A 19,315-nucleotide genomic window follows, 5' to 3' on the forward strand; every position below is an offset into this window, starting at 1 on the left:
CTTTTGCAAAGTTTCTGTAATGTATAGGCCTCGGCTAGCATTCAATGGCACCAATATTCCTCTAATGTGGGAAATGCACTGCTATTTTGGGCATGAAGCTCAGGCAAAATACATGGAAAGCCTTAATGCCAGCTCTATTAGGAATATGTAGGAATATGTGTGTGTGTGTGTGAACTAGACCCATGCAGCAGAGCCTGGTCTCCAATTGTCTTGGATCCCCTTGCCGTTGGACCAAGACCTTGCTCTGCCAAGCCCGTGTGGTAGCTGTTGTGCAACGGCCACCCCACGTTAAAAGAAGTCACGCAGAGTGCCCGGAACCAGTGTGCTACGGTTGTCAGTGCATACGCCCCAATACTGGAAACTACAGATGAGACCAAAGAGGAATTCTACTCCAGCCTTGAACAATCCCTGACCCGAGTCCCAACGGGCAACAAGCTGATCCTCCTTGGCAACTTTAACGCCAGAGTTGGAAAGGACACAGACCTCTGAGGAGATGTGATTGGCAGAGAGGGGGTAGGGAAAGCCAACTCCAACAGTACCCTCTTCCTGATGAAATGCTTAGAACATGGTCTTGTCACAACCAACACCTTGTTCTGTCAGAGAGACAAGTAGAAGGCCTCATGGCAACACCCTTGCTCCAAGTACTGGCATCTGCTAGACTACGTCATCGTCCGAGCGAGGGACTGCAAGGACGTACGCATCACCCGCGCCATGACAGGAGCTGACGACTGCTGGACTGACCACCGCCTAATTCGTTCTGTCATTTCCATCAATGGAGCCCTAAAACAGCGGCAGCAACAGAAATGCTGCCGCAGGAAAATCAACGCTGGAGCACTCAAAGACCGTGCTAAGAAAGCTCTATTCAGCCAGCGCCTCAGAACCAACCTGACGACTTCCAATGAACCAGAGACGCAGAGTGTCCACAGTGCCTGGTCTGCCCTCAAAGCCTCCATAATTAGCACCTGTGAAGAGACGGTTGGTCACTCCACCAGGAATCATCAAGACTATTTCGATGAGAACGATCAGGAGATTCAGGAGCTAATAAACCGCAAGCGCGAGGATTCTTTAGCGCAGTCAGGACCACCTATGGCCCATGCACCCAACATCCTACCCCACTGAGGGCCAAGAACAGAGAAGTACTCATCAAGGAGAGAAACGCAGTCAGTGCCCGCTGGAAGGAGCACTTTGAAGATCTCCTTAACCAAAACTCTGTCTTTGATGAAGTGTCCTCGACCCCAACCCGCAGCTACCTGCCACCACCTCAGCACAACCCCAGCCCGGCATGAGGTTGAAAAGACCATCCGACAACTGAAGAACAACAAGGCCTCAGGAGCAGATGGAATCGCTGCCGAAGCACTAAAGCATGCCGGAGAAGCACTATTGGTTTGAATCCATGAACTCATTTCTCTTATTTGGAAGGAGGAGAGCATGCCAGGGGATCTCAGAGACGCTGTAGTCATGACCATCTTCAAGAAAGGTGACAAGTCCGATTGCGGTAATTACAGAGGAGTTTCCCTGCTGTCTGCCACAGGGAAAGTCATCACAAGAATCCTCCTCAATCCTCTTCTCCCAGTGGCTGAAGAGCTCCTCCCAGAGTCGTAATGCGGATTTCGCCCACTAAGGGGCACAATTGACATGATCCTCAACACGCGTCAAATTCAAGAAAAATACAGGGAGCAGCACCAGCCTCTGTACATGGCTTTCTTTGACCTCACAAAGGCCTTCGACGCTGTCAACTGGGAGGGATTATGGAGTGTCCTCCTCAAATTCGGCTGCCCTCAAAAGTTCGTCATGATCCTCCATCTGCTTCACGATGACATGCATTGATGACATGCGTGATCCTGACCAACGGATTCACCACAGACTCAATACATTTGTGGACCGGGGTCAAGCAAGACTGTGTCATCGCACCAATGCTCTTCTCGATCTTCCTTGCTGCAATGCTCCATCTCACCCTCAATAAGCACCCCACTGGAATGGAACTAATTCACAGAACAAACGGGAAACTGTTCAATCTCCGTCGCCTCCAGTCCAGATCCAAGGTCATCCCATCCTCTGTCATTGAATTACAATATACAGACGACGCATGCATTTGCGCACACTCGGAGGTTGAACATCAAATCATCGGCAACACTTTCACTGAAGCGTACAAGAGTATGGGCCTTACACTAAACGTCCGTGAGACAAAGGTTCTCTGCCAAACTGCCCCCGCCACACAGTACTGCCCTCTGATTATCAAAATCCACGACGCGGCCCTGGACAACGTGGACCATTTTCCATACCTCAGGAGCCTACTGTCAACAAGGGCAGATGTTGATGACGAAGTCCAACACCGCCTTCATTGTGCCAGTGCGGCCTTTAGTCGCCTGAAGAAGAGGGTGTTTGAAAACCAGGGCCTCAAACCCGGCACCAAGCTCATGGTCTACCCACCCTCCTATATGCTTCAGAGATATGGACTAAGTACAGCAGGCACCTCAAAGCAGTGGAGAAGTACCACCAACGCTGCCTCCACAAGATCCTGCAAATCCATTGGCAGGATAGGCACACCAAAGTCAGTGCTCTCGCTCAGGCTAACATTGAAGCATTGACCACGCTCAAGCAGCTCCGATGGATGGACTACATAGTCTGCATGCCCAATACTAGACTCCCAAAACAAGCGCTCTACTCAGAGCTCAGACATGGCAAGCGAGCCCCAGGTGGGCAGAGGAAACGCTTCAAAGGCACCCTCAAAGCCTCCTTGAAAAAGTGCAACATCCCCACCGACACCTGGCCCATGGCTCAAAGTGAACGAGAAGCATTCGGGAAGGCGCAGAACACCTTGAGTCTCTTCACCGGGAGCAAGCGGAAGCCAAGTGCAAAAATGCTGAAGGAGCGCAGGACAATCCAAGCACCCGACCCATTTGTCCCTCAGACCACCGTTTGCCCCACCTGTGACAGAGACTGTAGGTCCCGCATTGGACTTATCAGTCACCTGAGAACTCATGTTAGTGTGGAAGCAAGCCATCCTCAACTCCGAGGGACTGCCTAGAAAGAGGTTTGTTGCAAAGGTTTTGTTGTGTACAGGCCTTGGCTAGCATTCAATTGCACCAATATTCCTCTAATGTGTGAAATGCACTGATATTTTGGGCATGAAGCTCAAGCAAAATACGTGGAAAGCCTTAATGCCAGCTCTCCTCCTTCCTTGTGCTGCCCCAGTGCTTACTCTGGATCTTCACTGCTGTAGCACCTCAGAGGTGTTGCAATGGGAATAACATGCAAATAGGGGTCAATTGACAATGCTTGAATTGATTGCTGTCTAGCCCATTAAATGGAGCAGCCACTGCGAATACAACCATTGCAGTCCTTGTATACATGCACAGAATGAATCACCTTTATAATTTATACACTGCAAAATAACCATCAGAAATGTATATTACAAGTTACATAATAGATTACACAAAATATATAATTCCAATCTCTACAAAATATATCTAACCATATAAGTTAACAATCACCAACAATATATATCATTACACTACATAAAATATTAGACGAACATATATACAAAATAAAACATCCAACAGTTACCCTCTAAATAATTAATAACACAATCTTAAATATTAATGTCACTTTACCTTCCAGCTTTACCAGCATTCAACTTACAACCATTGTCCCCTCAGAGCATAGCCATAACATTATCAAGTTGTTTGGTTATAATTTGCTACTGTTTTGACTTTGATGTGGGGTCGGTTACCAGTTTCTTTTACCATATTGTAACTCACTATGACCAATGTTTAGGAGATATACTAGTACATTAGATTTGTCCACTACACTACACAGAATGATAATGTTGTTTACTGCTGTAAATCATGTATAGAATGTATTATGTGAAACATGAGTGTGACTGGGTGTCATTGAGAAAGATATTCAATTATTTCCTTCTCGTGTCTCTTGTACATTCTATACAGAATAATCATTGCAATTTTGCTTAATTGTAATACATAGGAAGAATGATTAAAATAAACATCAGTAAATCATTCATTTTTATTTGAAGCTATATTGATTAGTATATGCATCTGAGAAAAGCCAAAACATTTCTGGAAAATTGTGCATTTATTGTATTAACTAATGGGCTGCTGCAAATGTGCTGTAATGCATTTATGAATAAATAATTTACAATTTGTATGAATTTGATACATATATAAGATGTCAGGTGGGCTATGGTGTGATAGTACATTTAAACAACAAATGAAATTGTATAACAGAAGCAATGGATTAGTGATTGTTCAATTGGGTCTGGGAACTGTTTCATTGTTATCACACTGGGACTGTGTGATAGTCTTGTTTTACAATAGATAATTCAATTCCTCAATCATTCAATGATACATGTTTTTAATTGAAGATTAATGAAGCAATCTTAGCTCCAGTGTAAATTGATTGGACGTTGCACAGATTCTGCCCAAAGGAATCAGTGTGGGCCTGGCTGCAGTGCAGGAAAAAGTTTAATGATGTGATCAGTTCCAGCAAGATAACATTCTCCTTCACATCTCTCATATTCTCTACAAAGCCCTGCACCACTAGATTAGTCTCAGCACTATCATTCCTTCACTTTCCCACTTCTCATGGCTCTGCAAATCAGCAGAGAATACTTCACCGCACCTACCTTTTGCTTGCATGCACACCCTCAATACCTGATAAAGACCGCACAACTACTTTTCTCTCTAAGATACACTTGCTGTTTCTGTCTGTCATCAAGTACACAATGCTAAGCTGCTTCATATATCTTCAAAACCCTTTTCTCTTTCCATTTAAGTCTCTCACTGACATAGTTGCACACTCTAAGACAACCTGGTGGTGCATTGCATGACATGTTGGAGAGTATGAAGGAGTCACCACCAAATATCCCCGTAGGCTACATTATGTTCTGCGCGGCCTGCTTCTTTCAATGCGCCTTTAAATCTCTGCGCTTCCAAGGTATTTCCAATGTAAAAGCTTGCAAGTGGGCTGTGTGGGACCTTGCAGATTAATGCATGGCCGTGCACGCACGCAGCTTAGAGGGAACACTGGTCACCTCCCACTTATGTGGGGTTCTAGTGCATGGCACTAACACTGCACTCAACTATGAAGTGTGTGATCACCTCAGTGGCCACTGGTGCTGAGCCCTTCCCTGCAGGGGTCTGTAGCACCTGTAGTATCATCATTTATACTGGGGCAGTTAGTTGCAGGTGACAGAAACCTATGACAGTCTCCCTAGAGAAATGAAGCCTCCTTATACACTACTCCTCTGGGTATATTGTCCTGGACCTTTAAACACTGCTGGGGCGGGGGTAAGGATTCCTTGGTAACAACTCGTGATCATGATTTCCCAGATAAAAACGAGTGACTAGCACAGAGCTAAATCATAGTATGTTGAGATAGGCCATGTGGTCAGAGAACTCTATCGCAGGGTATGTTAATAAACTGAAAAAAACACAATTATGTACCAAGTCCTTGCCAGTAAAATACCAGGCTTCTTGAAGAGTTACAGGGCCAAATGAGATAAGGAGCAGGGCCAGGCAAACACTGGCCACAGGCAGATAGATTCCAGTCAGTTGAGTGGTAGAAGTGCTCTTAGGATAAGGGGTAGGCCATTTAGGACTGAGATGAGGAGAAACTTCTTCACAGAGAGTTGTTAACCTGTGGAATTCCCTGCCGCAGAGAGTTGTTGATGCCAGTTCACTGGATATATTCCAGAGGGAGTTAGATATGGCTATTACGATTAAGGGGATCAAGGGGTAGGGATAGAAAGCAGGAAAGGGGTACTGAAGGAATGATCAGCCATGATCTTATTGAATGGCGGTGCAGACTCGAAGGGCCGAATGGCCTACTCCTGCACCTATTTTTCTATGTTTTCTATGTTTCTATAGTCAGTTGCACAAGAGCAGCAGCTGGAGTCACTGCAATGCATCCACAAGGCTGAGAACTTCGTGGACAGCTCGTTTCAGGAGGTGGTCTCCCCGCAGCTTAAGAGTGTGCCAGCAGAGAGGGAATGGGTGACCACCAGACAGAAGAGGAACAACAAGCAGGTAGTGCAGGAGTCCCCTGAGTGCATCTTGCTCTCCAACCAGTATTTTGTTCTGAGCACTGGTGGGGGGGGATGGTTCCTCTGGGGAGTGCAGCCAGAGCCAAGTCCATAGCACCAACGGTGGCTCAGCTGTACAGGGTGGGAGGAAGAGGAGTGGAAGAGCAATAGTGGTAGGGGATTCAATAGTTAGGGGAGCAGACAGGTGTTTCTGCGGTCCCAGACATGACTCCAGGATGGTATGTTGCCTCCCTGGTGCCAGGGTCAAGGATGTCACTGAACAGTTGCAGGACATGTTGAGGGGGGACAGTGAACAGCCAGAGGTCATGGTCCATATGATATAGGTAGAAAGAGGGATGAGGTTCTACAGGCAGATTTTAGGGAGCTAGGAGAGAGATTAAAAAGCAGGACCTCAAAGGTAATAATCTCTGGATAACTCCCAGTGCCACGTGCTAGTGAGTACAGAAATAGGAGGATAGAGCAGATGATTACATGGCTGGTGAAATGATGCAGGAGGGAGACCTTTAGATTCCTGAGGCATTGGGACCGTTTCTGGTGGAGGTGGGACCTGTACAAGCCAGACGGGTCACACCTCAACAAAACCGGGACTAATATTCTCACGGTGGGGTTTGCTAGTGCTGTTGGGGAGGGTTTAAATTAGCTTGGCAGGAGGATGCGAACCTGAGAGTAGATTCAGAAGGGAGGGAAGCAAAGCTGGAATTGGAAAGCATAAAATTAGAAAGTGAATTTGGAAGGCAGAGGAAACAGAGAGAAAATAGACAACAAGGGAGTTTGGCAGTGCTAAATGGTATAGACTTCAATGTAAGGGGTCTAGGAAATAAGACAAATGAGCTGAGAGCACAGATAGACACTTGGGAGTAAGATATAGCTATTACTGAGACATGGCTGAAAGAAGGGCAGGTATGGCAACTCAACATTCCTGGTTACAGGGCTTTCAGACGGGATAGAGATGGCGATAAAAAAGGAGGGGGATCGCAGTATTAATTAAAGAAACAATTACAGCTGTGAGAAGGGGTGATATGTTAGAAGGATCATCAAATGAGGTCATATAGGTTGAATTGAAGAACAAAAAAGATTTAGGGCTACAAATTGGCAAGTCTTGCGCCCGTTTTACCGCCATTTTGTCGCGATAAAAGTGCTATTTTTGGCGCTAAAAAAACTTACTGTTATTTTTCAAAATTGGCCAGCAGTTTATCGCTGGTGGTAAAAAATATCGTCCGTCCTTTTTTTTGGACCATTTTTGTGACATCACTGGGCATTAAATGCTTCGATACCATCGTTTTGCAAAACTGGCCAATACCGCCAATTTTTAAATACCGCGAAAAAAAATGGCCGACAAAATGCAAGTCTTATCAGGTCGGATTCACGACAAAACCAGGGCTCATGGTGAATTCTTAAAAATGGAGCTACAGTTCAGTGAATGAGAGAAGGCTGCGTTTTACACTTTGAGCGTTTTGTTAGTTTATGCTTCATTTTTAAGGACATTTAAGGACATTAAAAAGAATGGGACCTATGCGACAGGCGACCCTGCAGTGTGGGACCTTGGATTTTAAGCATGCCTTGTTTAATGATTTGCACTGCTCTCTCCGCCTGGCCGTTGGAGGCCGGCTTGAACGGTGCCGTCTTGACGTGATTTATGCCGTGGTCAATTATAAAGTCTTGGAATTCTGCGCTGGTGAAGCACAGACCATTGTCACTGACCAATATATCAGGGATTCCGTGCATTGCAAATATGGTTGCGAGGCTCTCCACAGTGGTGGAGGTTGTGCTCGAGTTTAAAATGGTGCATTCGATCCACTTTGAAAATGCATCTACAACTACGAGGAACATTTTGCCCATGAATGGGCCCCCATAGTCTACGTGCACCCGCAACCACGGTTTGGTAGGCCCTCTCTCCTCTTCCTACCTCTATCCTCTCTCCCCCCCCTCAGCCCCCCCTCTCTGCCCCACATCTCCACCCCCCATCTCTCCCCTCCTCCACCCCCACCTCCTCTCCTCCCCCATTCCCCCTCCCCTCCCCCTCTCTCTCTCCCTCCCCCTCTCTCTCCCTCCTCCTCTCTCTCCCTCCCCCTCTCTCTGCCTCCCTCTTTCTCTCTCTTCCCCCCCTCTCTCTCTCCCTCCCCTTCTCTCACTCTCTCTCCCTCCCCCCTCTCTCTCCATCCCTCCCTCCCCGCTCTCTCTCCTGCCCTCCCTCCCCCTCTCCCTCCCCCCTCCCCCTCTCCCTCCCCCCTCTCTCTCCTGCCCTCGCCCCCCCTCTCTCTCTCGCCCTCGCCCCCTCTGTCTCTCCCTCCCTCTTTCTCCCTCTCTCTCTCTCTCCCTCGCCCCCTCTGTCTCTCCCTCCCTCTCCCCTCTCTCTCTCCCTCCCCCTCCCTCTGTCTCCCCCCCCTCTTTCTCCCTCTCTCCCCCGCCCTCTCTCTCTTCCTTCCTCTCTTCCCCCCCTCCCCCTCTCTTCCCCCCCTCCCTCTCACTCTCCCCTCCAACTCCCCCCCCTCTACCTCCCCCCCCTCTCTCTCTCTCTCCCCCCCTCCTTCTCTCTCTCCCCCCCCGTAGTGTCCTTACACACTACGAAAAATTCACACGAGGCACATTCTGCAGACAAGGTCACTCTGTGACCCGAACCTTTATTCATAGGACCAAGAAGTGATGACCTTGGGTGGGTCCTCCCTTTATATACCTGGATGTCCAGGTGAGGAGTGTCTCCCACAAGTTCACCCCCTGTGGTCAAGGAGTGCATTTCTTAGGTGTATACAGTATGCAGTGTTGTTACATGAAGGTTACAGTTACATGAAGGTTACATACATGACATCACCTCCCCCCCCAACGTCTTATGGGGTCAAAGATTAAGTCTTTCGGGCGGTCGACGCTCTCTCGTTGAGCGCCGTAGTTGGGGCTCTGGTTGTTGAGCCTTGACATGCGTCTCTGTCCTCTGTGGTGATTCCGGCTTGTCCGGGCTGGCCGCAGGGACTGTGCATGCTGCTGAAAGTTCTTGTTGCTCGTTCACGGGCAGTGATGTGGGCAGCATCTCATGATCTTCCTCAGGTTCCTCAGTGTCCATGCTGAATCTTTTTTTTTTTACTTGGTCCAGATGCTTGTGGCATTTCTGTCCATTGTTAAGTCTGACCACTATGACCCTATTCCCCTCTTTGCCAATTACAGTACTCTGAAGCCACTTGGGCCCCAAAGCGTGATTAAGAACAAATACAGGGTCATCGATTTCTATACATCTCCCCTTTGAGTTATGGTCATGGCACTCATTTTGGGACTGGCGCTTGCCCTCAACAATGTCTGACAGGACTGGATGAATGAGGGACAGCCGAGTTTTAAGTGTACATTTCATGAGTAGTTCCGCGGGCGGGACTCCCGTGAGCGAATGCGGTTGGGACCTATAGGCCAGCAGGAGGCGCGATAGGCGGCACTGAAGGGAGGGTCCTTGAATCCGGAGCATGCCTTGTTTTATGATTTGGACCGCGCGTTTCGCTTGGCCATTGGAGGCCGGCTTGAACGGTGCTGTCCTGACATGTTTGATGCCATCACCTGACATGAACTCCTGGAATTCATAGCTAGTGAAACACGGGCCGTTGTCGCTAACCAGGATGTCCGGCAAGCCGTGGGTCGCAAAGACCGCACGCAGACTCTCCACAGTGGTGGATGTCGGCACGAATTCACTCGATCCATTTCGAGTACGCATTGACAACAATGAGGAACATTTTTCCCATGAACGGGCCCGTGTAGTCTACGTGAATACGTGACCATGGTCTGATGGGCCAGGGCCACGGGCTGAGTGGGGCCTCCCTGGGGGCATTACCCAGCTGGGCACACGTCGTGCACCTGCGAACACAGTGTTCCAGATGCAAGTCAATTCATGGCCACCATACATGTGACCGGGCAATGGCCTTCATTAGCACGATGCCCGGGTGCTCGCTGTGGAGTTCCCTGATGAATGCTTCCCATCCCTTCTAGGGCATGACTACCCAGCTGCCCCATAGTAGGCAGTCGGCTTGGATGGAGAGCTCACCCATCTGTCTGTGAAACTGTCTGACCACCTCGGTGTATGCTCCGTGTGCGGGCGCCCAATCCCCAGTCAGGACACATTTCTTAATCAAGGATCGGAGGGGATCTTTGTTGGTCCAGAGCGGGGGGCGGAAGAGAAAGGGAGGACAGGGATGATGACTTTTGACATTGTTTTGGATTCAAGCATTGTACTGCATCTCGTCTATTATAAGTCTAAAAAACCAAGAACATATTACATTTCTTGCTATTAGTTATGATTTAAATCATCATTCAATATATTATTTGTCCAATAGTTTTTCAGGTTAAAAATTGGTAGACAAATGGAATTTAAAAATTGAGTTTTAAGTGAGGGTAGGCATACTTATATTCGTCTTCTCATTTCCACAGGCAATGCACCAACTGAAGTTAATATGATCAGCACCCAGGCTTCCACCAATGTTGTTTGGAACCAGCAACTTGGATGGGTTCCAGAGCTGCTCAGGAATGGCTTTTCTTCCCTTTCTCCTGCACAGGAGCTGGCTTCCATTCAGCGATTTGCTGTAGGAATGAGGCTGAAATTGGGAACACAAAGCTATGGGGGAATTATGAGTGAAAGGTCACACCTTTCCACTCAGTGGCATTGCACTGCTGTGCTACTGATAGTGGTGTTGAAATAAAAGCAGAGCTGGGAGAATGCAATCGGAATGGATACCAGGAATCAGTGGAAGGCGGTTGAGATGTCTAACTTAAAAGGAGGTATGGAGCCATAGAACCCAAGGACTCTAAGTTAATAAGCCCGAGAGTGGACCTGTGGGAGAATGGTACTAGGACCACTGCTTTTCTTGATATATATTAATGACTTGGACTTGGGATTGCAGGGCACAATTTCAAAATTTGTTGATGACAACACTTGGAAGTATAATGAAGTGAGGAGTATAGTGATAGACTTCAAGAGGGCAGGCTGGAGGAACGGGCAGACACATGGCAGATGAAATTTAACGCAGAAAAGTGTGAAGTGATGCATTTTGGTAGGAAGAACGAGGAGAGGCAATATAAGCTAAAGACTACAATTCTAAAGAGGGTGCAAGAACAGAGAGACCTGGGAGTATATGTGCACAATGGCAGGGCAGGTTGAGAAAGTGGTTAAAAAAGCATACGAGATCCTGGGTTTTATAAAGAGAGGTATAGAGTACAAAAGGAAGGAAGTTATGATGAACCTTTATAAAACACTAGTTCGGCCTCAACTGGAGTATTGTGTCCAATTCTGGGCACTGCACTTTAGGAAGGATGTGAAGACCTTGGAGAGGGTGCAGAAAAGATTTACAAGAATGATTCCAGGGATGAGGGACTTCAGTTACGTGGATAGACTGGAGAAGCTGGTGTTGTTCTCCTTAGAGCAGAGAAGGTTGAGAGGAGATACAGGTGTTCAAAATCACGAGGGGTCTAGACAGAGTAGATATAAACTGTTCCATTGGTGGAAGGGTCGAGAACCAGAGGACACAGATTTAAGGTGATTGGCAGAAGAACCAAAGGAGACATGAGGAAAAACTTTTTTACACAGCGAGTGGTTAGGACCTGGAATGCACTGCCTGAAAGAGTGGTGGAGGCAGATTCAATTGTGGCTTTCAAAAGGAAATTTGATAAGTACCTGCAGAAAAAGATACGGGGAAAGGGCAGGGTAGTGCGACTAGCTGAAATAACCTTGCAGAGCCAGAGCACTGGCTTGACAGGCTGAATGGCCTCTTTCTATTCTGTAATCATTCTATGAATCTATGAAAAGTGTTTTGGTTGCAGCAAAATATGAGTGCATTTGGTAAGTGTTCAACTTCTTCTGGATTTTCTTCTTAAAAATCTATGATTTAACACATCCTGCAGCTAAAAACATACAAATTTAGATCAATTCACCAGAAATGTAACATTTATTTTAAAATGCAAATTGCTGATGCAAACCATTAAGGTACAAAGAATATGACTTCTTGCGAAGAGAACACAAAAATAAATAGCTTTTCAATGTGCCTGTTTACAGGAAAACATTTAATTATCATGCAAAAGGAACATTCCATAAGGTTACTAAAACGAGTGCCCAGTTTAATCTGCAGTTATTTTCACAGCTGCAAAATTAAAATTAGTCAACAACCTTGTGAAAATTACTGTAAATTGATGGTCATTACCATTTCTGATACATTCGATATTCATGACTACATGTCGCTTTTAAAACACAAAAAAAGAGATGAAGAGACTTAATAAATATGAGACGAAGCCAGCATGAGGCAATCAAGGTTGGAGTTTCATTTTCAAGCTGTAGGAGAACACAATATTTATATTTCCTTCCAAAAACTTAAAGAAAGGTTTAGGATGAAAATACAAAAAATGTATTAAAATAGTCAAATGTCTTTTATCTATAGGCTTAAGTTTACATACTGGCCCGGAATTTGCAGTCAGCGGCAAAATGATAGCGATCACTGCTGACCTCGAAGAAAGCTGCCCAAAAAGATCTCTGTGGTGAAAACTTTTGCTTTCTCAACCTTAATTTGATTGGAGCGCTGTCAAAAGGGGATCCTCAGCTTACACCAGCAGTGATGTCATCAATCTGTCTTAGCAACCAATCACATTAGATAGCAGAACAGGAAATAAAGAGCACTGATTATCATTTCACTTAAAACATTTTAGAGAATGAAATAAAAATTGGAACATACACATGGGGTTATGGTAGAAGCTGAAATATCAAACAAACTTTACAAAAATAGTTTTGTTATTTTAAAAATCTAGTAATTTTGATCATAATAGAGAAATTTGACATTCCACAAATATAAAATTAGTTTTTCAGTGCCGGAGCGGTTGTTCAGCAGTCAATATGGCGTTAAAACCCCAGTTAGACCTATTTCAACAAGGTATAAATTTTTATGGAGTGTTTAAGTGATACTAGAGCAGAAAAGGGGAATTTGTCATCAGTTCAACTGATTTCAATGATTGCCAGCTATGGGAAGTTCCACAATGCAGCCTGTGGTGGAGCTGGGAATGACTGACCGCAATTTCAGGAATACAGTTTTTAATCTGTGCATGCACTAAATCCTGAAATTACAGTCAGTTCCAGAGGGGTGATGACGGCGAACACTGAAAGTTTCACTGTCATTACCACCGCAAAATCCGGGCCATTATAACCAAACATTGCAAATTTTCTCATACTTTTCATTTTAGTGAGAACTCACCCATTTCAAACATTATCAAGCAAGGACAAGACCTCACACCACATTACCATCTACAAGGATCTTGTATGCTTAGATGTAGTTATAAAACTTCTGTCATCCACATACTCAACTAGCAATTCCATAAAACTGAGACCAGGATAATCAATCAACAATGAATAATATTCATTCCTTCATATTTTAAAAATTGTATTCAAAATTAGGGCAAAGATTCACCTTATTGTTTTAAGGAAATGTCAACAAGAAAATAAAATTTGTGAAAGGCACAGCGTAATTTAATTTTTTAAAAGCACAGATTTTTCAACAATGTAAAGGAGTAAACAAAATGTATAGAAACAAAAAGCAGCATGTTGTCCTGTGTAAATTCAGTCCAGTGCAAAGTAGCAGCCGAGAGCAGAATTAGAACTCTTCCCTGTTAAAGCTTGGAAGCCTGCAGAAGCAGAATAGAGCATGCTCATCTCAGATGGACTGATTTGACAACCAAAATTCAGACCATGTAGCCATTTCATGAAAAGGCTTCTGGACATAGTTGCTGTTTTGAATACACAAAATGATTATTGCTAGCTAGTAATTTTATGTTTGCTACAAGAACATAAGAATTAGGAGCAGGAGTAGGCCATACAGCCCCTTGAACCTGCTCCGCCATTCAGTAAGATCATGGCTGATCTTCAACCTTAACCCCACTTTCCCCGTCTGATCTCCACATCCCTTGATTCCCCTAGAGTCCAAAAATGTATTTATTTCAGAATTAAATATACTCAATGATTCACCATCCACAGATTCCAAAGATTCACAAATCTGTGAAGAAATTCCTCATCTCAATCTTAAATGGCCAACCCCTTATCCTGAGACTATGCCCCTAGTTCTAGACTTTCCAACCAAGGGAAACAACCTCTCAGCTTCTACCCTGTCAATCCACCTCAGAATCTTGTATGTTTCAATGAGATCACCTCTCATTCTTCTAAACTCTAGAGAGTGTAGGCCCAATCTACTCAATCTCACCACATAGAACAACCCTCTCATCCCAGGAATCAATCTCATGAACTTTTGTTGCACCGCCGAAGCCTTGCAGAATGGTAGCATGACTTCCTTACTCTTGTAATCCATGTCATTTGCCTTAATTGCTTGCTGTACCTGCACACTAACTGTGTTTCCTGTATGAGAACAGCTAAACCGCTCTGAAAACCAACATTTAAGTTTCTTGCCATTTAAAAAAGTTTTTCTATTCTTCCTACCGAAGTGAATAACCTCCCAATTCTCCATATTATACTCCATCTGCCACCTGATTGCCCACTCACTTGTCCTGTACTTTTATCCCTTTGCAGGCTCTTTCCTACTTAGCTTTGTATTGTCAGAAAACTTGGATACATTACACTCTATCCCTTTATCCAAGTCATTAATGAAGATTGTAAATAACTGAGGCCCAAGCACGGATCCTTGCAGCACCCCATTAATTACAGCCTGCCAACCTGAAAATAACCCAATTATCCCTACTGTTTTCTGTCCGTTAACCAATCCTCTAGCCCTAATATATTATCCATAACCGCCTTTATCTCGCATAGCAACTTTTTATGTGGTACCTTATCCAAATATACTACATCCATCAGTTCCCCTTTATGTACCCTGCTAGTTACATCCTCAAACACGATTTCCCTTTCATAAAAACCGTGTTGACGCTGCCTAATCATATTAGGATTTTCTAAATGTCCTGTTACCACTTTCTTAATAATGGATTCCAGCATTTTCCCCGACTGATGCTGTGCTAACTGGCCTGTACATAAGAACATAAGAAACAGGAGCAGGAGTAGGCCATATGGCCCCTCGAGCATGCTCCATCATTCAATAAGATCATGGCTGATCTGATCATGGACTCAGCTCCACGTCCCCGCCCGCTCCCCATAACCCCTTATCATTTAAGAAACTGTCTATTTCTGTCTTAAATTTATTCAATGTCCCAGCTTCCACAGCTCTCTGAGGCAGCGAATTCCACAGATTTACAACCCTCTGAGAAGAAATTTCTTCTCATCTCAGTTCTAAATGGGCAGCCCCTTATTCTAAGATCATGTCCTCTAGTTCTAGTCTCTCCCATCAGTGGAAACATCCTCCCTGCATCCACCTTGTCAAGCCCCCTCATAACCTTAAACGTTTTGAAAAGATCACCTCTCATTCTTCTGCATTCCAATGAGTAGAGGCCCAACCTACTCAAACTTTCCTCATAAGTCAACCCCCTTATCCCCAGAATTTCTCTCCCTCTTTTCTTGAATAGCAGGGTTACAATTGCTACTTTCCAATCTGCTGGGACTGTTCTAGAATCTAGGGAATTTTGGAAGATCACAGTCAATGCTTCCACTATCTCTGCAGCCACCTCTTTTAGAACCCTAAGATGTAGTCCATCAAGTCTAGGGAATTTATCAGCTTTTAGTTCCTTTAGTTTCTGAAGTACTTTTTCTCTACAGATTGTAATGACTTTAGGTTCCTCACTCTCATTAGCTCCTTGGTTCACAATATTTTTAGTATGCTTTTTGTGTCATCTACTGTTAAGACAGATACAAAATGCTTGTTTAAAGTCTCTACCATTTCCTTATTTCCCATTATAATTTCTCCTGTCAGTCTCTAAGGGACCAACGCTTACTTTTATTACCTTAGAATCATAGAATGGTTACAGCATGGAAGAAGGCCATTCGGCTCATTGAGCCCAAACCTTCTTCCCTTATATGTTGTGTGGAATTTATGTATTTAGCAGGGTCCAGAAATGCAGCCTTTTCTCTATAACAAGTTATTGCATAACCAGCTCCCAATCTAAAATTAAACAAAAATAGGGGATACTCAATAATAGAATACGAATGCTTGCATGCAGTTTATCAGTGATGATGACCTTATAACTCTGTTATCCCTGGAATAGTCTGTTCGTGCCAATTATTATTATTATTATTATTATTTTTTAAAAAGGCTCCCTCTTATTTCTTACTGTCGGATGGTGCTCTGGATGATGAAAATAGCGACAAATTTAATAATGTAAAAACTAGTTTCAAAATAAGTAAGAGTCATCGCTGAATTCCAAAGTTTAAACTTTTTAACTAGTTCCACAAGCAGTTATAAAACATGTTGCTATTGCTGTAAAGCCACTTCTAAAGAACTTAACCATCAATTTAAGACGTGACAAATGGTAATGTTCATCTCAGAAACAGCTGGAAGTGGCAACTGAAGCAACATTCAGCATGGCATAATTTTATGGGATACATTTCAAGAACATTTTATTCCACAAATATGAGTTTACCAACAGTATATACATTTTAATTACTTTTTACAGCTCCCATAAAATAACAGTATGATATTCCATATTTGTATACAACCAGTATCATGCATAAATACAATGTCTGCCCTTATTACTTAGTGCATTTTCCATCTCCAGATGCAGTTTAAATACATTTTCTTTTAAATTCAAGTAAATCTAGCCCAAATACAGCAGTGATTGTTTAAACCAAATTCCAAGATTATAACAGTAGTCAGAAGTCTCCAGTTACTTTTGCAGAATGTTTCCAGTTACTATTACTACAAAGGAATTCCTATATGAGATTAGTAGACTTGTACATATTCATATTAACAGTGCATTTATCGTACAGATAACTGTTCCCATAAGCTTTCCTAGGAGAGTGAGGAAAGCCTCCTGCTGGAGGCCAATAACAGCTTCACTCCTCCCTCCAGTGCTAAATGGTTTTGGGGTGAGCATCATGGCAATTTTACTATCTTTTGGCACGCAGCTCAGATTCAGCATGCTGAAAGATTTGTAAGGCTTGTTCCATCCTTTATGGTTCGACAAGTCAATGGTGATGTTACTTCAGACGCTGAACAATCACCGCATTAAGCAACTTGGCCTCTTGCAGAGTCTGCTCTTCATCTATCAGCTCTTTATTTGGGAAAGTGGTCATCAGTACGAAGGAGGAAGTAGCAAAGACAGAACGGTGTTGGATGATAAATTGACGAATATCACTAATTCTGTAATTAAAACAGAGAGTTTTGATTAACATGCATTCAAGACCACTGTGAGATTCAGAAACCGTCAAAAGGATTGAAGGAAAACAAACACAATTTTGAGAAGTGTTCATTCTAAAATATCCATTATGGAATCATAGACATTTGCAGCACGGAAGTATGCCATTTCGGCCCATCGTGTCCGTGCCGGCCGACCAAGAGCTATCCAGCCTAATCCCACTTTCCAGCTCTTGGTCCGTAGCCCCGTAGGTTACGGCACTTCAAGTGCCTATCGAGGTACTTTTTAAATGTGGTGAGGGTTTCTGCCTCTGCCACCCTTTCAGGCAGTGAGTTCTAGACCCCCACCACCCTTTGGGTGAAAAAATTACCCCTCAAATCCTCCTCCCAATTACTTTATGCCCCCTGGTTGTTGACCCATCTGCCAAGGGAAACAAGTCCTTCCTATCCACTCCCCTCTTAATTTTATACACCTCAATCAGGTCTCCCCTTAGCCTCCTCTGTTCCAAAGAAAACAGACCCAGCATCTCCAATCTTTCCTCATAGCCAAAATTCTCCAGTCCAGGCAACATTCTTGTAAATCTCCTCTGCACCCTTTCCAGTGCAATCACATCTTTCCTGTAATGTGGTGACCAGAAATGCACACAGTACTCCAGCTGCGACCTAACCAGTGTTTTATTCATAGAAACATAGAAAATAGGTGCAGGAGTAGGCCATTCGGCCCTGCAAGCCTGCACCACCATTCAATGGGATCATGGCTGATCATTCACTTCAGTACCCCATTCCTGCTTTCTCTCCATACCCCTTGATCCCTTTAGCTGTAAGGGCCACATCTAACTCCCTTTTGAATATATCTAACGAACTGGCCTCAACAACTTTCTGTGGTAGAGAATTCCACAGGTTCATAATTCTCTGAGTGAAGAAGTTTCTCCTCATCTTGATCCTAAATAGCTTACCTCTTATCCTTAGACTATGACCCCTGGTTCTGGACTTCCCCAACATCGGGAACATTCTTCCTGCATCTAACCTGTCCAATCCCGTCAGAATTTTGTATGTTTCTATGAGATTTCCTCTCATTCTTCTAAATTCCATTGAATATAAGCCTAGTCATATGTCTTCATATATCAGTCCTGCCATCCCAGGAATCAGTCTGGTGAACCTTCGCTGCACTCTCTCATTAGCAAGAATGTCCTTCCTCTAATTAGGAGACCAAAACTGTATACAATATTCAAGGTATGGCCTCACCAAGGCCCTGTACAACTGCAGTAAGACCTCCCTGCTACTATACTCAATTCCTCTCGCTATGAAGGCCAACATGCCATTTGTCGTCTTCACTGCCTACTGTACCTGCATGCCAACTTTCAATGACTGATGTACCATGACACCCAGGTCTCGTTGCAACTCCCCTTTTCCTAATCTGTCACCATTCAGATAATATTCTACCTTCTTGTTTTTGCCACCAAAGTGGATAACCTCACATTTATCTACATTATACTGCATCTGCCATGCATTTGCCCACTCAGAAACATGGTTGCAGGGTGGCCAAGACTGGGAATTAAACATACAGGGGTATCTGACGATTCGGAAAGATAGACAAGAAGGGAAAGGAGGTGGGGTAGCTCTGTTAATAAAGGATGATATCAGGGCAGTTGTGAGAGATGATATTGGCTCGAATGAACAAAATGTTGAATCATTGTGGGTGGAGATTAGAGATAGTAAGGGGAAAAAGTCACTGGTGGGCGTAGTTTATAGGCCCCCAAATAATAACTTCACGGTGGGGCGGGCAATAATCAAGGGAATAATGGAGGCATGTGAAAAAGGAACGGCAGTAGTCATGGGGGATTTTAACTTACATATCGATTGGTCAAATCAAATCGCACGGGGTAGCCTAGAGGAGGAATTCATAGAATGCATACGGATTGTTTCTTAGAACAGTATGTTATAGAACCTACAAGGGAGCAAGCTATCTTAGATCTGGTCCTGTGTAATGAGACAGGAAAAATAAACGATCTCCTGGTAAAAGATCTGTAATACAGATTGAGGGTGAGGAAGTTGTGCCAGAAACGAG

General features: G+C 44.3%; 1 protein-coding gene across 2 annotated transcripts in view; it reads right to left on the reverse strand.

Annotated features, from left to right (window-relative positions):
• Window positions 1–11,998: 11,998 nt before the first annotated feature.
• LOC139275064 (NSFL1 cofactor p47-like) overlaps window positions 11,999–19,315 on the reverse strand; it is an 85,755-nt gene continuing 78,438 nt past the window's right edge. For both annotated transcript variants that reach the window (XM_070892017.1, XM_070892009.1), the window contains exon 9: window positions 11,999–17,253. In XM_070892017.1, coding sequence (XP_070748118.1) covers window positions 17,091–17,253 — 163 coding nt within the window. In that variant the 3' untranslated portion in view covers window positions 11,999–17,090. The remainder of the gene's footprint in view (window positions 17,254–19,315) is intronic.

Source organism: Pristiophorus japonicus, chromosome 1, assembly GCF_044704955.1.
Source record: "Pristiophorus japonicus isolate sPriJap1 chromosome 1, sPriJap1.hap1, whole genome shotgun sequence".
NCBI lineage: Eukaryota > Metazoa > Chordata > Chondrichthyes > Pristiophoridae > Pristiophorus > Pristiophorus japonicus.